General features: G+C 43.4%; 1 protein-coding gene across 13 annotated transcripts in view; it reads right to left on the reverse strand.

Moving 5' to 3' along the window:
• FGGY (FGGY carbohydrate kinase domain containing) overlaps window positions 1-24,615 on the reverse strand; it is a 455,489-nt gene that overhangs the window by 203,384 nt on the left and 227,490 nt on the right. For all 13 annotated transcript variants that reach the window (XM_027108362.1, XM_027108360.1, XM_027108371.1 and 10 more), the window contains one exon: window positions 7,737-7,840. In XM_027108362.1, coding sequence (XP_026964163.1) covers window positions 7,737-7,840 — 104 coding nt within the window. The remainder of the gene's footprint in view (window positions 1-7,736; window positions 7,841-24,615) is intronic.

The following is a 24,615-nucleotide window of genomic DNA, read 5'->3' on the forward strand; positions in this document are numbered from 1 at the left end:
AAAAAAAAAAAAAAAAAAAAAAAAAAAAAAAAGTCAGAGTAGCTAGAGAATGAACTTGGGTTAGAAGGAAAGAAGTGACAACCAGTATTTTTATTGAGCACCTACTATGTACTATTTTTTAAATGAGGACCAAACAATTTTTAGAGATAGATTTAAATCAGTGCCTGGAATACAGTAAGCACTATATAAGTGATTGCAGACACTATTATTATTGTTATTTTTTCTGGTATTCTTTTTTTCTTTTTAAAGCTTTATTAGGACTTCCCTGGTGGCGCAGTGGTTAAGACTCAGTGCTCCCAATGCAGAGGGCCTGGGTTTGACCCCTGGTCAGGGAACTAGATCCCATATGCGTGCCGCAACTCAGAGTTTGCATGCGAGCCCCAGCTAAGGAGCCCATGTGCTGCAACTAAGACCTGGTGCGACCAAATAAATAAATTGATTAATTAATAGTAAAAAAGCTTTACTGAGCTATAATTAGCGTTCAATAAGCTGCGCATTTTTAAAACATTTGCTTTGATAAGTTTTGACACAGCAGACACCCACCAGTGAAGACATCACTACAATCAAGGTAAGTATATCCATTACCCCCAAAAGTTTCCTTGTGCCCATTTGTAATCCTACCCTGCCCACTGCCCCATGGCAGGCCACCACTCATTCTGCTTTCTGTCACTATATATTAGTTTGCATTTCCTAGAATTTTTAATAAATGGAATTACATAGTTTGTACTCTTTCTGTTTGGCTTCTCCCACTCAGCATAATTATTTTGAGGTTAATTCATGTTGTACCTTATATTAATAGCTCATTCCCTTTTACTGCTTAGTAGTATTCCATTCTAATGATGGACCAACACTTTACTATTCACTGTCGATAGACATTTGGGCTGTTTCCAGTTTGGGGCTATGACAAATAAAACTGCTATGAGTTTCTGTACAGACATATGCTTTTACGAGTGGGTCACACGGTGGGTGTACATTGACTTTGTAAGAAACTGATCAACTATTTTCCACAGTGGTTGTACCATTTCACATTCCCACCAGCAGCACATAAGTTCCACTTTCCCACATCTTCACCACAGTGTCAGCCATTCTAACAAGCATGTAGTGGATCTCACTGTGGTTTGAATTGGCATTTCTCTAGTGACTAATGATGTTGAGTATCTTCTCAGGTGTTTGTCATTCAAACCTTTTCTTTGGTGAGATGTATGCACCAACATCTGCCCATATTCCAATCGAGTCTGCTCTCCCTCTCCTCTAGGCATTTGGGAGAAGCTGTGTACCTGAAAGGGAAGAGCAAGGACTCTAGGGTCAGTCCCCTAGGGGGCTCAGACGAGCGTCCCCGCTTCTTGTGTGTCACACTGTGTGACCCACTTAACTGCTCTTTGCCTCTGTTTCCTCACTTGTGAAATGGGGAGAGTAATGGTGCCCAGTTCACAGGATTGTTGAACTGATGACATGACATAAAGGATTTAGCACAGTGCCTGGTGTACTGTAGGTGCTCAATAGATGGTAGCAGCTAACGTCTCCTTATAATGACTGAGGCTGGACCAGGGATGCTGAACATCCTCTGTCCAGCGCAGTGTAGAACTGTCCTGCCTCAAATGCCAGGAGAAGCGCTACGCTGAGCTTCCTGAATGCACAAGCTGTCTTACTGCTCATGGAACCACATCAAACCTCTCCTTGCCAATCGATGCCTAGCATACAGTCTGTTTTCCAAACATGTAGTTGCAGGGCCCAGGGCGAGCCTCAGTATGGAGAGACTGACTCCTGAGAACACGGATCCCAGAGGCTGACAACAGCGAGTCCTGGCGAGTCATGCACAGTAGCTCAGCTCTTTCACTGGGAGGTGTAACAGTGGTCCTATCTGTGCCTTATGGACTGCCTTCCCTCTCCACCTCTCTCAGTGACCTCTGCCAATGCCACTTGCTAAAGAGTCCAAGACAGAGAAACCTGCCCACACTCTTCTTAGCTGTGATAGTCTCCCTTCCTGTGGTGCTCTCCCAATGGGCCTGCGATACCCACATCCCACCCAGCAGCAAACTGGTATTGCTGTGGGTGATGTGGACACAGAAGAGAAAGAAGAGAAGGGTGAGGCCAGGGTCTAGTGCCTGAAACTGGGCAGGAATAGCATCCCAGTGTGGGGGGTGGGAACTACAGTCCTACAAATAGCACATCCTACAGGAAAGCTTCCCTGTCTACTGGAAGCTTGAGTCGTCCCCTATCTCCATATTCAGTCCTAAACTTACCATCGGAGTTACCACTCTGAACTGTAGTCATCTCCTTCTTGTCTGTCTTTCTCAATGAAGGCAGGCATGACATGCTATCTTATTTATCTTAATACCCTGAGTATTTGGCCGTGCAAATACAAGAAAATGTTTTGGTAATGAGTGAATGCTTTAATGAATAATTTTTTAAAACGAACTTTTAATTTTACAACCGTTTTAGATTACAGAAGACTTGGGAAGGTAGTACAGAGTTCCATAGACCCTACACCTAGTTTTGTCTATCGTTAATATCTTACATTAAGTTCATATGTCACAACTAAAGAAAGATATTGATATCATTAACTAAAGACCTTACTTGATTCAGATTTCCTTAGTTTTCACCTAACAGCTTTCTTCTGTTCCAGGATCCCATCCAGGATGCTACATTACATATCTCTTTAGGCGCCTCTTGGCTGTAATAATTTCTCAGGCTTTCCTTGTTTTTTGATGACCTTGACAGTTTCAAAGAGTGCCAGTTAGGTATTTTGTAGAATGTCCCTCAAATGGAATTTGTCTGATGCTTTTCTTATGATTAATTAGACTGTGGTTATGGGTTTTCGGGAGGAAGATAACAGAGATAAAGCGCCATTCTCTTCACACCATGTCAGCAGTACATACTATCAACATGACTTATCACTGTTGGTGTTGACCTTGATAACCTGGCTGAAGTTAGTGTGTCAGATTTCCCCACTATAAAGTTATGCTTTTTCTCCCTTTTGGTACTCTCCTCTTTGAAAGGAAGTCACCATGTGCAGCTCATGCTTAAGGAATAGGAAGTTATTGTTTGTGGATTTCTTTGATGATGGCCATTTTCACTGGTGTGAGGTGATACCTCATTGTAGTTTTGATTTGCATTTCTCTAATAATCAGCGATGTTGAGCATCTTTTCATGTGCCTCTTGGCCATCTGTATGTCTTCTTTGGAGAAATGTCTATTTAGGTCTTCTGCCCATTTTTTGATTGGTCTGTTTTGATGATATTAAGCTGCAGGAGCTGTTTGTAAGTTTCGGAGACTAACCCCTTGTCGATCACGTCATTTGCAAATATTTTCTCCCATTCTGTGGGCTGTCTTTCCATTTTGTTTATGGTTTCCTTTGCTGTGAGGGAATAGGAAGGTATGCTCCACTTCCTTAAGGGGGGAATATCTATATCAATTCTCCTGCATGATAGATTTGTCTCTTCTGTTCATTTATTGGTATCAGCATGGACTCACAATAGTTATGTTATACTTTGGGTTATACTCCAATACACTTTATTATTCTGCTCAAATTGTTACAGTTTTGGCCACTGGAAGCCCCCTTGGTTGGCTCCTGATAATTCCTTCAGTTTGTGGGGTTGGGGGGAGGCGGGGTTTGTTTTTACTTTGTTTTGTTTTGAGCGCTATCTTACTTTCTGGTGCTACAACAAGATACCCTAGGCTCATCTTGTCTATTTCCAGCCCTGGTCCTAGGATCAACCATTTCTCCAAGAAGCCCTGACCCTTTTATTGGAGAATGGTATTAGAAACCAAGATCTGGGCACCAGGAGTGCTTGTAGCAACTATTTGCTAGGGTGTCTTTGTTTCTAGGCCCCCTCCTCTGTCACAGCTAGGAAATACATGTATGTTTACTAACCTGTATACCTGCACGTCTGTAAATATTTCTGTATGTATCCATCTGTAATCTACATTAAGCTCAACCTGAGTTCATCCTGACGTCTTTAATTCAAATCCATTGTCACATGGATCATTCTAGCTTTAATGAATCATTTCTAACAATAATACCATGTCTGGTATATGGTGCTAGGTACAGTGCCAAGCTGCTTACAAAGATTACCTCATTTGATCCTCAAAACAACATTCTGGGTAAACACTACTGCCCACATATAACAGATGAAGACACTGAGGTACTGAAAGACAAAGTATCTTACCTAAACTCACACAGTAAGTGGTGAAGCCAGCTTTTCTGTAAAAGCCTATTTTAGAAATTCCACACCTACTGTGTGATAGAGAACCACCATGCCTACATTCATCTAAAACTTTGAGAAAACTTCAGTTCTGAGTGATTTAAGATGCAGATGTAATTCCCAGCTCTTACCAACTATCGTGCTGCTCAAACCTTACCTCTTCAGTCTTCCCCACCCCCTCCCCACGGTCCCCTCTCCATCTGTCATGCTGACTAAAGACAAGTTGCCAAGTTACAACCTGACTTGACAGCTTGAGAAAAGGGGTGCTGGAGCGATGGCAGGGATCAGCTCCATCTGACCCTGTGACTTTTCAACCTCTGGCTCACCCCTGCTGTGTATGATCTTGGGTTTTGGTGAGTTGGTAGTAATTAACTCTGAACAAGCAGCTCTGCTTTCATGCAGTTAAAAAAAGAACAGTATTTTTTTTCCTTGTTAATTAAATCATCTACGAGGAAGATAAATGTGCAGCCCACACTTGTATCTTGTAAAATATCAAAGGCCTGATTAGTAAAGCTTATGTTCAACCTCAGGCTTTTTCTCCAGATTCCTGGAAGTAACAGGGATGTGAAGGAAGGCAACTCCTAAGTACCAATACCTGTTACATTCCTTCCTTCATTCATTCTGGGTGAGCTAGAAAGAAGCAACCAGGATCAAACACAAAATATTCCTGGGAATTTTGACCCAATCAACCTACAGAATTAGGAACATCAGCAGTGAGCAGACAGGAAGAAAGAGGATCCTTCAGACCAAGCTGGAAGTCACTTTTTTGAAAAGCCCACAGACCCCTCTGGTCCCTGTGTTCTGTTCGGTGAATTTTTCCTGACAGTTGGTGGTTTTATTTGCCAGAACCACAACAAAGAGGGTCCTTAAGTTTCCCTGGGAGCGTTTCCTCAGACCTGCACCTCTCCGAGATCTCACAGAGGTGTTACTGTTGTTGGCTTGCTGGGTGTCCAGCACCTGAGCCAGATCAAAGGCATTTTCCGACGCCAGCATGACCACAGTCTCGCCCTCACCACATAACATAAAGCTGCTGATTAATCCCCTTGGCCCAGAAGGTCCCTTCCCACTCCCAAGTACAAAGCGGGGTGGGAGTGGGGACTTTATTTCCAGCACAACACAACCATAATAAACTGGCATTTTATGGCCTTCATTCATTGCAACCAACTGCAGCTGCCCATCAAACTCATTAAAGCCCAACAGTTGCTTCATGTGAGCCTTTTATATCACTAGGAAAGTGTAATAAGAATCCCCACAATTTCTGAGTGTCTACTGTGTACTACGGATGTATGTACATAACTTATGTTACCCAGAAACCCTGTGAGACTGGCATCCTCACCCTCAGTGTGACGGATGAAGAACCTGAGGCTCAGAGAACTTAAGTAGCTCACCTTAGGTCGCAGGCCCAAAGAGTTCATAAGCAGATGTCCAAACCTACACCCGTCTGACTCTGAAGCCCACGCTCTCTCCATTCCTGTACGGACACATCGTAATCATGCACAACACAGTAAGGCACTGAGGGGGATGCACTTGGGATGCAGACAGAGCTGGACCTGAGTCTTCAGCTCCAGCTGAATAGCCTGGTGACCTTGGGAAAATTATTGGCCTTTTCTAGGCCTTAGTTGCTTAATTTCTAAAATGGATGCTGTATAACAAGCCAGCATCATTTTCATTAAGAGACCAGGAAACTGAGACATGGGGATGTCACAGACTCACATTCATATGGATTTGCTTTTGCTCATAAATCCGAACTGAGTGGGGTAAAAATGCCTGAAATGTAGGCTTTACAGGAGAAACCAGATCAGATGTGTCCCTGTGAAAATGGGAGGTGATTTAAAAAGGTTTAAAACAGTGTTCAGTGAAGACAAGCTAGCAAGTGTAGACTCATGTCGGGGGAGATAAGGGCTGACTGCCCTGGTGGGCACCTCCGGCTCAAGGCGGCCTTAGGCCTCCACTGATCTCTCCCTTCAGTGACAGCCAAGCCTTACAATAGGGCTGCTGAGGGGAAGAAAGAGGCCAGGGCTTTTAAACTTTAAGAAGTTCCATCTAAGAGTTCGTCCACGGAAACAAACAGAAGGAAATTTTTTTTGGAGGGGGTGTAAGAAGTCCAGCACTACTGTCCCTTTAGGACGTTGTCCCTAATCTTGGACCCTCCCCAGGCAGCCACTGTGTCCTTTCTGCCCAGCAACACCAGTGCAAGTGATGGAGAGCTAACCCTGGCAGTGTCACCTCGATCCATCCTCACAATACTATGAGACATGTACTACAACTCTCCACATCTCACAGATGAGGAATCTGGGGCCCAGAGGGGTTAAGTGCCTTGCCTGAGGGCCCATCCTTAGGAAGTGGAGGAACTGGGACTGGAAACCAGTCGGGCGGTCCCATCATCTTTATGAAACGTGTGAGAACCCCTGCCACCATGCCTAGCACATACTAGATGCTCAGTATCTCGAGTTCAGTCTGAATCTATACTGTGAGGCCTTGTACCGTAATACCTGTCGTCATCTATCTCACCAATGGGAGGCCCTATGTCATCCCTACATCCCCAGGATTTAGCACAGCCCTGGACACAAGAGCAGAGGATCACTGGATAAGTAAAGGTATCAATATTTACTCAACCAAAATATTTCATGGTACAAAAGGCTCACTGGTCCCCACGGTAACTAAACACAGTTTCTCATGGCACATAAGTCCCTCCATCGTCGTAGAGATTCTGCCCTGGACTGTATCCCAGATCCCACTCTAATCCTTACGCATGTCCCCGCTACTCTCCCATTTGCCTTCCTCCTCCTCCCCCACCCTCCCCTCTATTTTACTCATCTGGGAAAAATCCAAGGAGTCGTCCATCGTCCATCTTAGTTTAACAGAGTAACAACTCTTAAATAAAAATATGGTAGAAATGGGTACTTATCGAAATGGAATGCTTTCAGACTCATGCATTTAAAGAAGATATAAATTTTAGGGCAGGCACTAAATTTTAACTGCAATCTTGGAGAAAGCCTTTCCACTAATTCATGAAGAAAAATTAACAAAGTGAAAACTGCTTATCAGTGTTCTTTTGAAGTCATGATATGCAGCCTAATTCTATACATCATCAGACTGCTCCCAGGGAGATGGATTTATATTGATTGAGAGAGAGCTCAGCGGCCAAGGAAAATAGACCCCCCTGTGCAGAGAGGACTCAGCTACCCAGTAGGGACAGATCGTCTGGGAGCGAGGCTCGGCCACCTCTGGATCCGATTTCACCCCTTCCACCTCAGCTCTCTGGCCAGGGTGATGTCAAAGGCAGACTCAACGCTTTTCACACTTTTTAAGAATTTGGCCCCTGGAAAAAGATCTGGCAAATCTAAGCAAGGCTGTTGGAAGGAGGGCTGAGCTGAAAGCTAGACACAGCACAGGGCTGCGGGGGTTGGGGGGGCAGGAAGGGAAGGAACTGAGGTGGGGAGGGGCCAACAGCTCAGCTCTCCTCCCTGGCCAGGCCGTCCTCCCTGGAGTGTGGCAGCCCCGCCCTCGCTCGCTTGCTGGGCAGACTCACCCCCATGTGACAAGAAGATGTTCCACAGATGATAGCCAGCCGCGACGTCACCGGCTGTCCCTCACAGGCGAGGCCATGCCCCCTCACATCTGCTCCAATCACTCCTGTGAGAAACCAAAACAAAACAAAATCCTCTTAAAAAAAAAAAAAGAAGGAAAGAAAACTAAAACAAACATAAAATACTCTTTTTTTAAATACCAAACAACATTGAGAAAGCATTCCACGTGCAGGCCAGTCTCAAACAGAAACCAAAAGAGCATAAGTGGCCTCTGCCAGGGGAGCAGGGAAATACGTTCTGCTTTTGCTTTCCCCTCCTCAGTGTACAGCCTCGAACACCGGAAGAATAATAGTAACTGCAATTCGAATAATAAAAGCAACAGCCATCAGTGGTTTTTGCTCTCGAACTACCAGGCACCATGCTGAATATTTATATATATAGTCTCATTTTATATTGAGCCTGTCAAGTTGATATTATTAACCCCACGCATCAGTGGAGGAAGGAAGGCCCACCTATGGATGGAGTGACCCGTGCAAGGTCCCACTGCTAGTAAGGAGCAGGGCTGAAGGGAATCTGGTTTAACACATCACATTTCAGTCTCAACGAAGGCAAAAGAATCGTTTGATGACTGGATCTTCTCGGCATCTCTGGCTCACCATTCTTAGTGCTACTCATCCCAGAACTCTCGGCATAAAGGATAGAGTGACTGACAGTGAGTTTCTGTTGAAAGAATGCCAGGTGGCAGAGAGTTTCCCATAAATGGTATAAGCTCAGGCTGCTTCTCCACACAGATTGTGTTCCTTGATATTTGCTGGGCGAGTGAAGTTATAAATGCGAGGGGAGAGTTAGACCATTTAGAGCCTTGAGTCGTCTGTCACTTATTCAAATATCCAACGAGCACTTTGTACACATAAAACGATATACTGGGTGTGATGTAGGAGCCAAAAACACGCAAACATTCCCAGCTAGGACACAGGTAGGAGGTGGGAAGCATCAGGGCAGAGCACAGAGGCCGGACGCGGGAGAGAACAGCTCCCTCCGGCTCCATGGGCTTCGGGCTGTGCCTCCCCGCTCTCCATCTCCAATCCTCAGTGCTCCTTCCCACCTCCAGACCTTTGCATTCGCTCTGCCCTCTGCCTGAAATGCCATTCCCCAACCTCTTTGCCAGGTGAACTCCAATTCCTTCGTAACTCAAATGTTACTTCCTCGGAAGGCTTCCCTGTTCCTCCGGGAAAGATGCGGCTCCCAGTCCCCCTTGGGCTTCGCTAGCATACAAGACACTGGTAACTTACAGAATTACCACAGCCCGTCTGCCTCTCCTTTGATCATAAAAGCTGTAGGAAGCTGGCACTGTCTCGCCCACGTGCTTAGTCCCCCAGCACCGACCACAGTGGCCAGCATAGAGTAGAAAGTGAAAGTACCAGCGCTTGAGGCTGTGAGGGTAAGACGACAGTCCCTTTTCCTTGGGATGCTCACGGTCTTGTGGGAGGGAGGGAGAAGCCTAGACGGAGCATTTCAATGCAGGGATCAGGATGGGACAAGAAAAACTGCAGGGCCTACAACCACTATGGAGAACAGCATGGAGACTCTTTAGAAAACTAAACACAGAACTACCATATGACCCAGCAATCCCACTCCTGGGCATATACCCGGAGAAAACCATAATCTGAAAGGATACATGGACCCCAATGTTCATTGTAGCACTACTTACAAGAGCCAAGACATGGAAGCAACCTGAAGTTTTCACCAAGTCCCCTGCTCTGCTCGGCATCATGGGGCTGCCCCTGCAGCCCATGGTTCCCAGACACCAGGTCAGCCCTGCCAGGAGGTCTGAGGGCTGAAGGCACTGGAAAGCCAGAGTGCATCTCCCTCGCTTCCCCCGTGTCAGGTGGCTGCGTCTCCTCCATGATTTCAGCTCTGTTGACAGGGCCACCAACACTCCCACTTGGCCTGTGTTCACCGCCCCTCGTCTCTGGTCACACAACCTCCTCCTATGTTCCTCCAGCTAGGGGTGGCAATAGCTTCCATTCTGCTGACCCCTGGCTTGCTTCACAGGGAATATAGCCCTTCACGGCTCCTTCATAACTGGGTCACCATTTTTGTGTATTAAATTCCCTCTTTTCTATGTATTTAGAGTGCTCTACATTTTTCTGGGAAGTCCTGGGTGATAAATTTCCCCACCCAGGGCACAAAGGCTTTCGAACAGGAAGAAACCCTAGATATGAGATAATTTTAATTGAGCTCTATTTGCATGCTCTCTCTCTGCATCTGTCTCATTTAATTCTTACAACCACTGAACGTGACTGGTGTTATTATTATCCTCATTTTACAGAGGAGGAAACTGAAGCTTAGAAATGAGAAGTAACTGAACCAAGGTCACACAGCTCACCAGAAGCAGGGCTGGGAATCACATCCACGTAGTCTGATTCCGAACTGCTGGGTCTCAGGTTTTTCTCTAAGATAAAAACCCAATAACCAGGTGGACGATGTTTACTCATCTGCATATCTCAAAATATTGTGGCCTTAAATATATTGATCCCAAGATCCTTGACAGAAAAGGGGTTGGCCATTGCGGGTCCACGGTGTTATACGTAAGTTCAAGGAATCCCTGATGGTGACTGCCTTTACTGGTCCCACGTATGTAAAGCATGGACAAAGTTTATTTTACAGGGTACTTCAATCCTGAAAGGGGGTTAAACATGAGAAAAAAGAAATTTGTGGAAAATATTTCTTTGTTTCTTCTCTGGTTAGCAGATTCATTGTTGATATTACTAGCCTTAAAATCTGGGAACAAGTGTGTTACAATGAAAAAAGAATGGAATTTGAAGACAGAAAGACCTGCTATAAAATGAAGAAGATAACAATATCATATGGGAGCTCTGATACAGAGGGAATGTTTAAAATTAAATGATTAATTAATGGTTGCTATGTCACTACTACCACCATCACTATCGCCATCGATATTACCAATATCATCTGAACTCTTTCTCAAGAGACAGTGGTATTCTTCCCACATTTTTAGAAAACATGTTAGATAGCTAGGATAGGCTGGATACTGCATTAAAATCTTTAAATATTGTCTCATTTAATCTCTGCAACATCTACAAAATATATTTTCTTCCCTTCGACATACACAGAAGAAACAAAGTAACTTGCCCAAGGTCACAGAGATGTAAAACCAGTGCCAGGATATGGCCCCTTGACCTTGTTCTGTCTGACCCTAAACCCATGTTCTTTCTAGAATCCCTCACTTTATGAAGTGACACTTGTCTTATACAAAGGAAATATATTTGGAAGTGTCAGTTCACCAGGGAACATTTAGCAAGAGCCATGGGTTTAGAGTTTGAAGATCTGGGCTTGAACCCTGATTCTGCCACAAACCACCTGAAAGTCTAAACTGCTCCCTCACATCCACGAGGAGAGAAATGGATCACAAATTGAGGTTCTTTTCCAGCCATTTTCAGTACATAATATACACAGTGATTCTTTTTAAATACCAAGTCCACTGTCTCCTTGCCTGGAAACAGGAGGGCAGGAAAAAAAAAATCCCTCCCAAGATCCTATATTCTCAAGTCCTGAGGAGACTTAGAAAACCTCAGGCCAGGCTGGTACAGCACTGCTGAGAGGCAGGTCTTGCCCAATTTCCCCTCCAGAGGAGGTTCTCTACACTCTGCCTAACTGATCTGATCCAAGAGTGGTGCAGGGCTGATGCCTCTGTGAGACCACATGAATCCCAGCCCTGACATATCTCATTTTTCCTTTGGCCACTTAGAGTGCGGAGGGGCCGAGCCGGGGAAAAGAGGTCCAAAGTAGGGAAAGCAACAAAGGGGAGGAGGACCTTTCTCCTTTCTGCATAAACACATTTCACAATCCATAGAGGGATCATGGACCTCACGTGTACATCAGGAAACAATTCCTAAGACGGGGTTTTGATAAGCGCAGCCCTCAGCACTGCTGGGGCCCTTCACATGACTGTTCATGTGTCAGTGAATTCAGCATTCCTCAGAAAGTTTAAAGGGCAAAATTAGCAGCTGAAGAAATAGGCACCAAAAAAAAAAAAAAAAAAAAAAAAAATTGTGAGATGTTCAACTGGGTTTTCCCTGAAACTTGTACAATGACCAGCTAATGGTAGTTGCTTAGTAAATTTTTTGTTGAATGAAAAACAAATAGCAGAAAAACAAGCATACTGAGTCAATGAATCAATTCAGGGCCTTTTATTTAATGACTCCTCCCCTTCCACATAAACAAGAACACAGTTCATATCAAGGAATATGTTTTAAAGGCACAAAATTAAAAAGGAAAAAAAGAAAAAATTAAAACTTCTTTTCCTTTATGTGCTGTCTCCCTCCCTCTGCCCCATCTACCAACCATCCATCCTTCCATCCAAACATTTATTGAATATCTATTTATGTCAAAGAAGAAAGAGATTTTGCAAATGTTATGATTAAGAGTGGGTTATCCTGTAATTTATCAAGCCACAACTGCTTTGAAAACTTTAAAAGGTTATATAGAAGAAAAACATCCCAAGCTCTAGCATTTGTGCTATAATTATCTCATACTTTACAGCTATAAAAAGTACTTTATAGCTTGCAAAGCATCCTTAAACACTGTACCCTTCATGTAGCTTTTAAAAAATCCTATAATATGTGTTATTTTATTTTGAGATCACAGTTGAAGAAACTGAATTTCAGAGAGGTAAAGTAACTTACTCAAGTTTATTTAGCTACTTGGAGGCAGAAGCAGGGCTCAAACCAGGATTTTTAGTCTCCTAGTCTGAGGTTTTTTCCCTATGTTTGAAAAACAAAAAAGGTCTGCTTTGGATGCATTGGTATCTTGAAAAAGGTGCTCTTAAAATAACAACCCCAGATACCCTCTCTGAAGGAAGAAAGGACACGAAGGATTTCGAACATTACCTAAGACTCTTGAATCGACCATTTGGAGGAATGAACTGACTGATAAATTGCATCAAATGAGTTGTTTGACTAAGCTGGCCTAGAGGTTTATAGGGTCCCTGGGGAGAAGGCTCTCTGGAGCCTCATGTATGCAAAGTCTCACGTATTCCAAGCCTGCTTCAATAACTGTAAGCTCCCGGAATGGTAGGAATCACATCAAAGGCATTTTCTCTGAAGAGGACCAAACACCCGTCTCTACACAAGAAGATACTGAGTTTATTCTTTTGACTAATGTTCGTTCATTTTATATAGAAAATAATATATGGGTTTGGCAGTAAACTGCTGTGCTTAAAAACCTGGACTCATTCATCATGGGCCCTTGGTTAAGTTTATCTCCTTCATGCCTCAGTTTTCACATCTGTACAATTTGAATAACAGTATCCTCCTCATAGGACTGTTATAAGGATTAAATGTGTTAACATGTGTAAAGTGCTTAGACCAACGCTGTCCAGAGAACATTCTGAGATGATGGAAATGTTCTCTATCTGCATGTTCCAATAGAGCAGTCACCAGACACAGGTGGCAACTGAGCCCTTGAAATGTGGCTAGTGCAACTGAGGAACTGAATTTTCCACTTTAATTAATTTCAGTAGCCACATGTGGCTAGTGGGTGCTGTATAGGACAGTACTGGTTAGAGTGTGCCTAGCACTACAGGAATCCTTGCTGTTTTTATTACTGTTGCTATTACTGTCTTTGGACTTAGGCTTGAATCTCACTGACATGTTCTTGGGCAAATGCCTTGATCTCTAGAACCTCAACTTCCATATCTGAAGATTCTGGATAACAACACTTACTTTACAAAATTGCTGTAGGGATTAAGTGAGATGTATGTGGGACCTACCAGTACTCAGTAAATGGGACTGTGAAATCCGGGACCTATAGGAGTGCTTGGCATAAGTGTAGAGACTTCCTACTTATTCCTGAATGGGCCTTGCTTGGCCAGGCCACTGAACATTTCCTCATGTTCTTCCTTCCTCTTAGAATGTTCTTTCCACAGTACACTCCATCCCCAAACAATCTCCCTGGGGAACACGGACTCCATGGTGAAGACCCAACTCTTTCGTCAGAAGCCTTTCCTGACCGTGTCTTTCCCCATCCCCCTGGGCACCCCAGCCAGAGAGAACTGGCCAAGCCTCTTTCCTTATGCCCCACCCTCTGACACGGTACAGATTCTATCATTGTATCTGTAACATATTTGTTTGCACAGCTGTCTCCTTCTACCATATTGTGAGCCGACGGAGGCCAGGGCAGACTCACCAATTTTTGTTGCTGTTGTTTAACAAAGGAATGAATGTGTGTGGCACAAGGCATGTACTAGTAAAACACAAGACATTTTCTAGATAAGGTAGGAGATTTAATCATGGGCAAATACTCCATGTCTTAAATATGCCTAACAGTGAAAGATACTGAAGAGTTTTGAGGGACAACTCATGGGTGACAGTAAAACGTTTACTGGAATCTCACAACACACCTTGTTTAGAACTGTCAAAATCACTGGTAAAGAGTAAAGGTCCTATGGTCTTTCTGATTATTGAAAGATTGCTTTGTGCCTCACACTTTACAAATATTGTTGCATTAAATTCTTATAACAAGCTTGGGAGGTAGTTATTATCACACTGTTTTACTAATTCAGAAAATGAGACCAAAAGTTGTTCAAGGAACTTGTCCAAGGTCTCCCAGAGTTACAGTGGGGAGGACGGTGTCACAGGCAGATCCACCCAACTTTAAATCTCATGGAGCTACAGAAACTAGTTCCTTTCTTTACAACCACTTATAAGAATTCTAAGTACTCAAACAGCAGAGCTGAACTCAGATCTCTTTCAGGATTTATTGTTATAATCCACTAAAGCAAGCCCAAAGGGTTCATCTCAATCCTAACAAATGAAAGGGAGTGAAACAGCTGAAAAGATTTCTGTGATCCCAGCGTTTAATGAAGCATCGCCTTGGCTTTGAAAGAAATGCCATTTAGAATGCATCCAATCTAAATCCTAAAGTAGGTATACCTTTTAAAAAAATCCTATGTAAAAAGTCTACAAAGAAATTTTACACTCCTTGACACTGCCACCATCCCTGTCCCCTACACTCCACCCCACCACAGAGCTGGAAACATAATAGGGAAGGTCTTGGTTTAAATGAGATGCGAACAGACTTTACTAGATATTTGCACTATTTAGGGCATAATGGTGAACAAAGAGGGCTCTAGAATTAGACTGCCTGACTTCAAGTCCGCAAGCCGCAAGTCTTAAGCCACTTAACCTTCTTGGGCCTCAGTTCCTTTGTCTATAAAATCGAAACGATGATAGAATGTAGCTCATAGGGCTACTGTGAAGATGAGGTGAGGAGAATGGTACCTGGATCACAGTTTACTCCATATAGTTGTGCCATTGTTGTCATTACTTGACCACTCTGTCTTTGGTGTTAAGAGCAGGGCTTGGCCTGACAGTTCAGGCATTCCCTCTTAGCATGGTGCGTGCTTTGCCAGAGGGATTTGGGCTTACTTAGACTGACTGGAACATTTGTTTTCTGTCCTTGAGTATACAACTGATGACAGTATAATGGGGGGCTCAGGGGAATAAAGAAAATGGGGTAACAGGTAGTAGGAATGATCCAGGCTAACATTTTAAACATTGTTGATAATAACCCAAAAGCTGTTTATATCCCTGAAGCCATGATAATATGTAACACCATTCATCCTGCAATTCAACTTGGTGATGGCAAATGTCATTTCTGTCTAAGTGCTACACTCATGCATGACTTGCACCCATCAGATGTCAATACAAGAGCTTTGGGAGGGTCAGAGAACAAAGCATAAACCCTCAGATAACTGGGTCTCACTATTCTGTTCCTCCCTTCTACCCAGAAAGATTGAATCTCAAAGGTAGGCTAATAGGTAGTAACTTGGAAATCTGAGACTCAGAGAACACTAGCAAAATCCACAGTAAAGACAAAGTGAAGACTTGATTTCAGAAACTCCTTTCTTCCTAACCTCAACACGGCCTCTAGATTACTTGGACATTCTCACCTGTGACCTCATAAAAGACAATTTTTCACTCGCAGGCACTAGACATGGTAAAGGGTCAAGTTGAAATCCAAACAGGCAAGTTAACTCACAAAAAATTACTTTCTAAAATTAAAAATTAAAAAAAGACACATGCACCCCAATGTTCATTGCAGCACTATAAAAAAAAAAAAATTAAAATAAGAGAACTGATCCAAGTACCACAAATGTATCTTATGGAATAAATCCTTACATAGATCTCAAACTGTGACTCTAAATCACACAGTTGTCTTCCGATGTTATATAAATTAATTAATTCACCACCTATTTAGTGACCCCCAATTATAAGCCAGGCACTGTGTGAGGAGCTAGAACGCTAAAGATGAAAGTTGCTTCCTTTTATTCTACAAGATCTCAGTCTAGGAGGGGTGGAAAGGTATACAGGCAGACACTTATAAGACAGTATGGGGCTTCCCTGGTGGTGCAGTGGTTGAGAGTCCGCCTGCCGATTCAGGGGACATGGGTTCGTGCCCCGGTCCGGGAGGATCCCACATGCCGCGGAGCGGCTGGGCCCATGAGCCATGGATGCTGAGTCTGTATGTCCAGAGCCTGTGCTCCGCAACGGGAGAGGACACAACAGTGAGAGGCCCGCGTACCGCAAAAAAAAAAAAAGACAGTATGGAGCGACTTCCCTGGTGGCACAGTGGTTAAGAATCTGCCTGCCAATGCAGGGGACACAGGTTCGAGCCCTGGTCCTGGAAGATCCCACATCCTGCGGAGCAACTAAGTCCGTGTGCCACAGCTACTGAGCCTGCGCTCTAGAGTCCGTGAGCCACAACTACTGAGCCTGCGTGCCACAACTACTGAGCCCACACACCTAGAGCCCGTGCTCTGCAACGAGAGAAGCCACCACAATGAGAAGCCCACACACCTCAGTGAAGAGTAGCCCCCACTCACTGCAACTAGAGAAAGCCCACGCACAGCAAAGGAGACCCAACACAGCCAAAAATAAATAAATAAATTTATAAATCTAAATCAATCTTTATTCATATATATATATTAATATATATATATAAAAAGATAGTATGGAACAACCAGTGACTCAGAGCTGAATGTGACTAATGAAAGCGTGGAGCCAGGACCCCTGACCTAGTCTGGATGGTCAGGAAGGGCTTCCTGAAGGAGGTGAGCCAGGAGCTTCCTCAGTCAGCAGGGGAAGGGGATAGCAGAGGAAAGGCATTTCAGGTAGCCCTGGAGACAAAAGAGACAGTTAAACAAAGACACGGGAGAGAGAAATAGATGACGCGAGCTGCTGGGCTGCACAGTCTGATGGAGATGCAGCCTTGTATCCTGAAGAACGTGGTTGGACAAAGCTCAGGGCCTGAAGTCGGACAGTTTATAGTACTGGATTCCCAGGTCCACCCCAAGTGTGCCGTGTGGCCTGCCAGACGCTAACTAACCTCTGTGCGCCTCAGTTTTCTCAGGTGTGAGGTGAGAGCAATGGTATCTGCTTTACAGGGTCATTACTCCTGCTTTTAGTACTGTACTCCTAGTGTCCCAGGAAGCACCAAACCAAGTCCTGAGCAAGTTGTAATACGTGGTCACCCTACACATAAGGCAAGATAGAAGAACTGCTAAATAAATATCAGTATCCAACTTCTCCCAGGAGACAGCAGGACTAGGTTTCCTTCAGCAATCTTGTCTTGCCCCTAGACAAATGGTCTCATTCATAAAATTATCTGAAGGCTCCTTGCAGGTGAAAAAGGCACTAGACACACTGACAATCCCCTCAAAGGCACAGAGCAGGCCAGTGAGAGGCTTCAGGAAAATGTTAAGGGGAGTTGGGACTTGCTCAGACAGACTCTTTAGGACACCTGAACCCGGGGAAGAGGCCTGAAATTTCAGAGGAAAAGATCTTAGCTGGCTCCCTGTCTCTCTCTCTCTCCCCAGCCTCTGATGCCACGCTCAGGGCCTCCTCCCTTGGTGTGAGTTTCGGTTCCATCAAAAAACTTCCAGAGGTTTTGTGGGGTTAGTTGAACATTGACAGATTCTTCAAAGCCTGGAATTCACTCCCAGAGCCAAAACCAGCCAAGTTGCTATGGGGCTAGGATTTCCCCTGGGGAGGGTCACGGGGCTTCACCACACCTAGACTGATTGATCTAACCTTGGCTCATGCTTTAGACAACAAGGAGACAGAAAAGAAAAATAGAGTCTGAAGCTGGATCCTCCTTTCCTGGCCCCCATTCCTGGGAGAATGGGGGTGGGAGTGTAAGGCGACCTACTGCCGGATAAGAGTCAGGCCAGAGTCAGAGAATTAAGTGCTATGCAGAGCAGCTGGAGAGAGGAAAAAAACCTGAGCAGGATAACGGGCCCAGGGTTTTAACACAATGAATGACATGTGGCTCAAATAGTTTCAAAGAGAACAAAGGCTTAGGTAAATAAATAGTGTGGAAGACGAGAGCAAAAATGAATTACAGCAAATCCCACAGGAATACGCTGGCATTTTTCAAAAACTGTAGTTGAAACGACATTGCTGCTTCAGCAGAGATAAAGATTCAGCCCTCCCTTTCCACCTACGCACCTGCTTCTGACACCCACGTTCTCAGGACAGCAGCCCTGGGCTCTGTTCTCCAGCCAGGCTCTGCTCTCTTTTCTCTGTGCCTGTGCCCCAGGCCCTGGGGGACAGGGTAATGGCCTGGAAAGGGCACTGGATTTCAGAGAGTCATTTCCAGCCACATGACCTCAGGCAAATGAGTGGAGTTCCTTGAGCCTCTAGTACCTCCTCTGTAAAAGGGAAGTGAGGATTTCAAAGTAAAATGTAAAAATACAATCTTGTTTTGAAAGAAAAGTGCTGGCACATGTTAGGCCCCGAATAATATTCTCTCTCTCCTCTGTTCAGTAGGATCCAATTCGACAAACCTTTACTGAGCACAGCTCTCCGTGAGACACCATGCTCAGCACTGCAGGAGAAATAATACTTGAAAAAACATAATCACTGTCCTCAAAGGGCTTACAGTCTCCTGGGAGCCAAGGACACTGGTACACAGCAGCCTAACCACGGCTGTCACAGGGGCACAGCAAGTCTCTAGCAGGAGGAATGACTCACCCCATGTGGGTCCAAACAGGCTTCTCCACTGAGGACCTTTTTCCCCTTTGAGCTGATGGTCAGAGATCTCTTCCACCTTGGCTGTGGCCACTCACCCTGGGTCCCGCTGCAGCCTACCTCAAAAGCCTTAGGTCTTCTCTACATCACCATCATCATAACAGTTAATACATATGTAGGGAGCTCTTCTAAGTGCTTTATGCAAATTACCGTGGTATTGGATCCTCACAATCACTGTTATGAGGCCCATCTTGGAGATGAGAACCTGAGAGCCAGCAGGTAAGTCACTGACCCTTGATCACAGACAGCAGGTGATGGTGTGAAATAGGAATTCGGGCAGTCTGGCTCTGGAGATCATGTTTTCCAACCATGAGACTGTAGAAATGGAGTTGTGGGTATTCTTGGGCGGTTTTTTGGTATCCAACACTTCCGTTGGATATATGCTGTATATTCATATTATTTCTCACTCGTCCTTTGCTCTCTTTCTAAATTCTGTATTCCAAAGGGAAGAATTCTTGAGTGATTTAAAAAATAACACTCAGTCCATCTTCTCGAAGCACCTCTTGGCAAACCTCTGGAGTGTGTCCATGTCAGCGCATCTCCTTGTGGGCTCTTTGGAGAGACGACTCCCAAGGAGGCCACCTGCAGCGCAGACCAGAGGCAGCAACCGAACAGACAACATGAAGCAGCTTCCACCTGCCAGGCCTTCCAGCCTTGTGTCGCCCCGGCACACCTGTTATGCTGTCACTGGGCACGGTGCCCCAAAGCTTGCTGGTCCTCATCATCCACATCCTCCCCACATCCTGCCATCTACGTGCCAACCTACAGACGAAATCCTGGCAGGTCGACAGGTGTTCTTTCCGTCTTCATACCATCCTCTTTCTATGGCGCTGTGTGGCCTGAGTCCATTTGGGCTATTATCAATCAAGTAATGCAACCACATTTCATTAAAAAAGAAAAAGAATTTGACTAGTGTCCTGGAATTTGTCAGGATAAAACTTAAACTATAATCGCGGGAAGAAAAGAAAACCTCTAGTGGGAAAAAAAGCCAACAGAAAACGAGTAAATTTTTGCTTTTGCTCTTACCCTGGCAGAGGGAGGAACATGTAAAAACTGCAAACGATTCAAGGGTTCAAAGTCATTTTCACAGTTCACTGAAGTACTGAACCATTGTCAAGTATCAGGACTTAGCTGGGAAGGTTTGGTGTCCACCCCTCACTTCTCAGTTTTCATTTGTACCTTCTTACCCCCTCCGCCATTTCTCCAGCAACCACCAACCTGTCCCCTGTGCTTATGACCTTGGGATTTCTTTGTTTGCTTGTTTTTAGATTCCACATGTAAGAGAGCTCATACAGTCATCCAGTATTTGCCCTTTGCTGTCTCACTTATTTCACTTAACACAATGTTCTTGAGGTCCATCTATGTGTCACAAATGGCAAGATGTCATTCTTTTTAATGACTGAATAATATTCCGTTATCTATAAATTGTATATAAACTCTACTGTTTGGTGTAAGGCAAGGGGCAACATTCAATCTTTCCCATATTGATATCCAGTTAACATACCTCACAGCTCTGCAGTACTACCTTTGTCATAAATTGACTGTGAATCTGTTTCTAGATTCCTTCATCTCTTTTCCTCTAGTTTGTCTACCTTGCCCTAATACCAGCCTTAATTACTCTATAACAAGTTTTTTTTATATCTGTTAGTATTAAGTCCTCCCAACTCTGCTCTTCTCCAAGGTTGTCTTGTTTATGATTGGCTCTTTCCATAAAAGTTTCAGAATCTGATCATCAATTTCTAGCCCCTCACACAAATATCTGCTAGAATTTTGAACTGGACTCATTGAGTCTATACTACAAACTAGGGAGAACTGTCACATTTATGTAATATTGAGTCTTCCAATCAATGAACATCATATATCCCTCCATTTATTTGTGTCTTCTTCATTTTCTCTCAATAATGTTTTATAGCTTTCTGCATAGATGTCTCTCACATGTGCAATTAAATTTACTCCTAGGTATTAGATTTCTTATATTATTGTTAATTATGCTACTTAAAATTTTAATGTTTCCTCTTTACAAAATTAAACTTATTTTTGTCTTGACTTTTTGAATAGCACCCCTGCTAAATTATCTATAAATTTTAATATTTTATCTATAAAATGTTTAAATTTCTATATGTGTGTTATTGTGTCACCTATGATGTTAGTTTTATTTGTTTCTTCTAATCTTTATATTTTTCTTGACTTACTGCACTGGCTAGGACCTACAATAAAATGTGGAATAGAAGTGGTGAGAATGGGAAAGTGTTATTTCACCATTAAGTCTAATGTTTGAATTAGGTTTTTTGTTTTGTTTTCTATATATCCTTAATCAGAATAAGAAAGTTCCTTTCTATTCTTTGTTTGCCAAGATTCTTTTATCTTTTTAATAAATTTATTTATTTATTTATTTATTTAATTTTGGCTGCACTGGGTCTCTGCTGCTGAGCGCGGGCTTTCTCTAGTTGTGGCAAGCGGGGGCTACTCTGTTGTGGTGCACGGGCTTCTCACTGCAGTGGCTTCTCTTGTTGTGGAGCACGGGCTCTAGGCGCACGGGCTTCAGTAGTTGTGGTACATATGCTCAGTAGTTGTAGCTCGTGGGCTCTAGAGCACAGGCTCAGTAGTTGTAGTGCATGTGTTTAGTTGCTCCACGGCATGTGGGATCTTCCCAGATCAGGGCTTGAACCTGTGTCCTCTGCATTGGCAGGCGGATTCTTTTTTGTTTTTGGCGGTACGTGGGCCTCTCACTGTTGTGGCCTCTCCCATTGCGGAGCACAAGCTCCGGACGCGCAGGCTCAGCAGCCATGGCTCACGGGCCTAGCCGCTCCGCGGCATGTGGGATCTTCCTGGACCGGGGCACGAACCCGTGTCCCCTGCATCGGCAGCAGACTCTCAACCACTGCGCCACCAGGAAAGCCCAGCAGGCGGATTCTTAACCACTGCGCCCACCAGGGAAGCCCACCAAGATTTTTTTAAAGTCATGACTCGGTCTTAAATTTTTTTATGAAAGGCCTTTTTTTAAACAACTATTAAAATTGTCATATCATTTTCCTCTTTTTTTAAATATGAAATTGCATTCATAGTTTTTTTCCAATGTTAAAATAATTCACTTGAGCTCTTTTACAAGTTTTGGAAAACTTTTGGAAATTATCTTTTCAAATATAGCTTCTGCTTTATTATATATCTCCTCTCATTCTAAGATTCCAATTATATCTCTACTAGACCCCTTTACCATGCCCATCTCTCATACTCCTCTGTGTATTTTGTGTATTTTTCTATCCTTTGTATACTGTGTTGTAGCATGGATATACATGGATATTTTTCCACAGATATTTTTTAGTGTGCATGGATATTTTTCCCACCTATTGTCCAGTTCACTAATTCTCCCTTTGGCTATATTGAGTCTGCTGTTAACTGTATACCATCTTTTCAGTTCTTAATTTCAATTATTGAATTTGCAGTTCTACAATTTCTGTTTGGTTGTTTTTATACCTCCCAGTTCTCTGAATTCTCCATCTTCTCCTATAAGTTTTTGAACAAATTACTCAAAGATACTTTAATGTCCATGTATAATATTTCCAACATCTGGATCTTCTGTGGGTTTGGTTCTTCCCTTGCTTTATGAAAATTCTTATACTTTGTATAACTAGATTGTTCAACAGACAAATTGTATATGAAAAATTTTATTTATAAGTTGAACCTCTGATTATGTTATCTTCCTCCAGAAAAAATATAATTTTCCTTCTTGCAGTTAGCTGAAGTAGGGACAGATTAACAGAATTTAATCAAGTGCTGAGCTCATTCAAAGCCGGGCTTCAGCCTTTGTAAAGTCTGTCTTTTTCAGTTTACTCTTATGGTCCCAACTAAAAGCCTAGAGTGTTTATCAGTACTCTTCATCCTTAATGATCCCTGAACTCAGGTTGTTGTCTTTCCAGCCTGGAGAGATTACCAAATTGGTATTTCACTTACCCTTACCAGAGTCTCAGCTGCAGATTTCAAATCAGCAAATGTCCAGTGTGTAAAGCAGTAGAAGTATCAAGCCCAGTTCTTTGGGCTTCTCTTTTGATTATGGCCCCTCAAGGCAAGTGGATATCTCCGTGAAAGACAATAGGTTTTCATGAAAGCCCAGCTTAGAAACTGGATTAACTACTCTGCGACTTTAAGGTTAAAAAGTTATTTACTATTTACTGCCAAATATGAGAGAAATTTTATTTCAAATTTAAAAAGATACTTTCATACATTTAATTTAGTAATAGACAGAAGAAATATAAAGAGCATCCAAAATTTTAAACAACTCTTGCCTAATCAATGGATTTAGAAAGAAGAAGAAGGAGGGGGAATGGGAGGGGGAGAAGGAAGAAGAAGATGTCAAATTCCCTGTCTTCCTTTCAACCCTATTTCAGGCTACCCCTTCTCCTTCACACTTTCCTCTTCCCAAACTATTGTGAATAGAAATACATAAGTCCTGCGTGGAATAAGTCTCTTGCTTAAAACCACCTTCAGTGGCTTGACAATGCCTGGGGAAAAGAGCGGGGCAGCAAAGACTTTGAAACATGGTGCTCAGGTACTGCCATTCTCTCCCCACCTATTTGACCTTGACAGCCTCATCTTCCAGGAACCTCTCATAGATATCACAGGTTTTGGCCAAATTGAAACGCTTACCATTTCTGAACACATTTCAGTGCCTTCACATATGCTATTGCTATTCTCTCCAACCGGACTCTTCTACATTTCATTGCTTCCAGTGGAGAAGATACCCATTACTTTGGGTACAGTTCACAGGTTACCCCTCCCACTTCCCCAAAGGACCCTGGCAGCTGACGTTCTGGGGTTCTCATTACTGGTTGTGTGACCTTGAACAAGCGGCTGGGGTTGATGTGAAGATCATACAAGGAGCCTACCCAGCACATTCCTGCCATGCTGAAGTCACTCAAGGAATATTAGTATCTTTGTTCCCTTGCCTTAATGTTTCTACTGAAAGAGACTTCTCCCTTTTTCAAATTCCTATAGAACTTAGTCCTCATGTTATATCTCTATTTCTTTATATCATTGACTTTGCTACAGCATGTTGTTTATAGACAAAAACATTAACTCATGCATATGCTTCCTGGGTTAAGTGCTGGGGTCTGAAGTTACAGAGATGAATATGACCAGATACAATGCCCACAGGAAGCTCACAGTCTAAGTGGGGGAGACAGTAATATAATCATCTACTTAAATGTCTAAATGTTATTGTCTATGTGTTACACTTAGAGATATGCACATGGGGAAAGAATTATTAGCCCACACGCATTAGGCTGGGCAATAAGGCTACACCACAGTAAAGCAGACATTTTGTGAATAAGAGCCAAATTATTCCAGAATATTTAATGCATTTCGCAGAACTGAACTATGTGGGTTTTTCTTTACAACTTTCAGTGGTGAGAGGCCTGAATATAAAAGGTGTATAGAGTCTTCACTCATGTTACTGATACTGGTGGCGGAGTCCACACCCACCCTCAGTTTTCACAGTGGTGAGTCACAAGGCTGGCATACTTTTAACTCTCTAGGCTAAATTCAGCCCAGGAAACTGTAACAATACAGCTTAACAGCCTAACACAATCTCTTTAAAACAAACAGCTTTCCCTAGACCTGAGCATTTGATCCAAAGATGCTCCATGTTTTCTGTTTATTGAACATTTAAAACAAACTGTCCATGGCTAATTCAGTTAACAGAGGCTTGGCTGAAGCTATCTGAGGGTAAGAACAGGAGACCTAGAGTCAGACAGACCTTCGAGATTCTCCT

Source organism: Aethalodelphis obliquidens, unplaced genomic scaffold, assembly GCF_003676395.1.
Source record: "Aethalodelphis obliquidens isolate GAN/ISIS:26980383/991018 unplaced genomic scaffold, ASM367639v1 scaffold9, whole genome shotgun sequence".
Taxonomy (NCBI): Eukaryota; Metazoa; Chordata; class Mammalia; order Artiodactyla; family Delphinidae; genus Aethalodelphis; species Aethalodelphis obliquidens.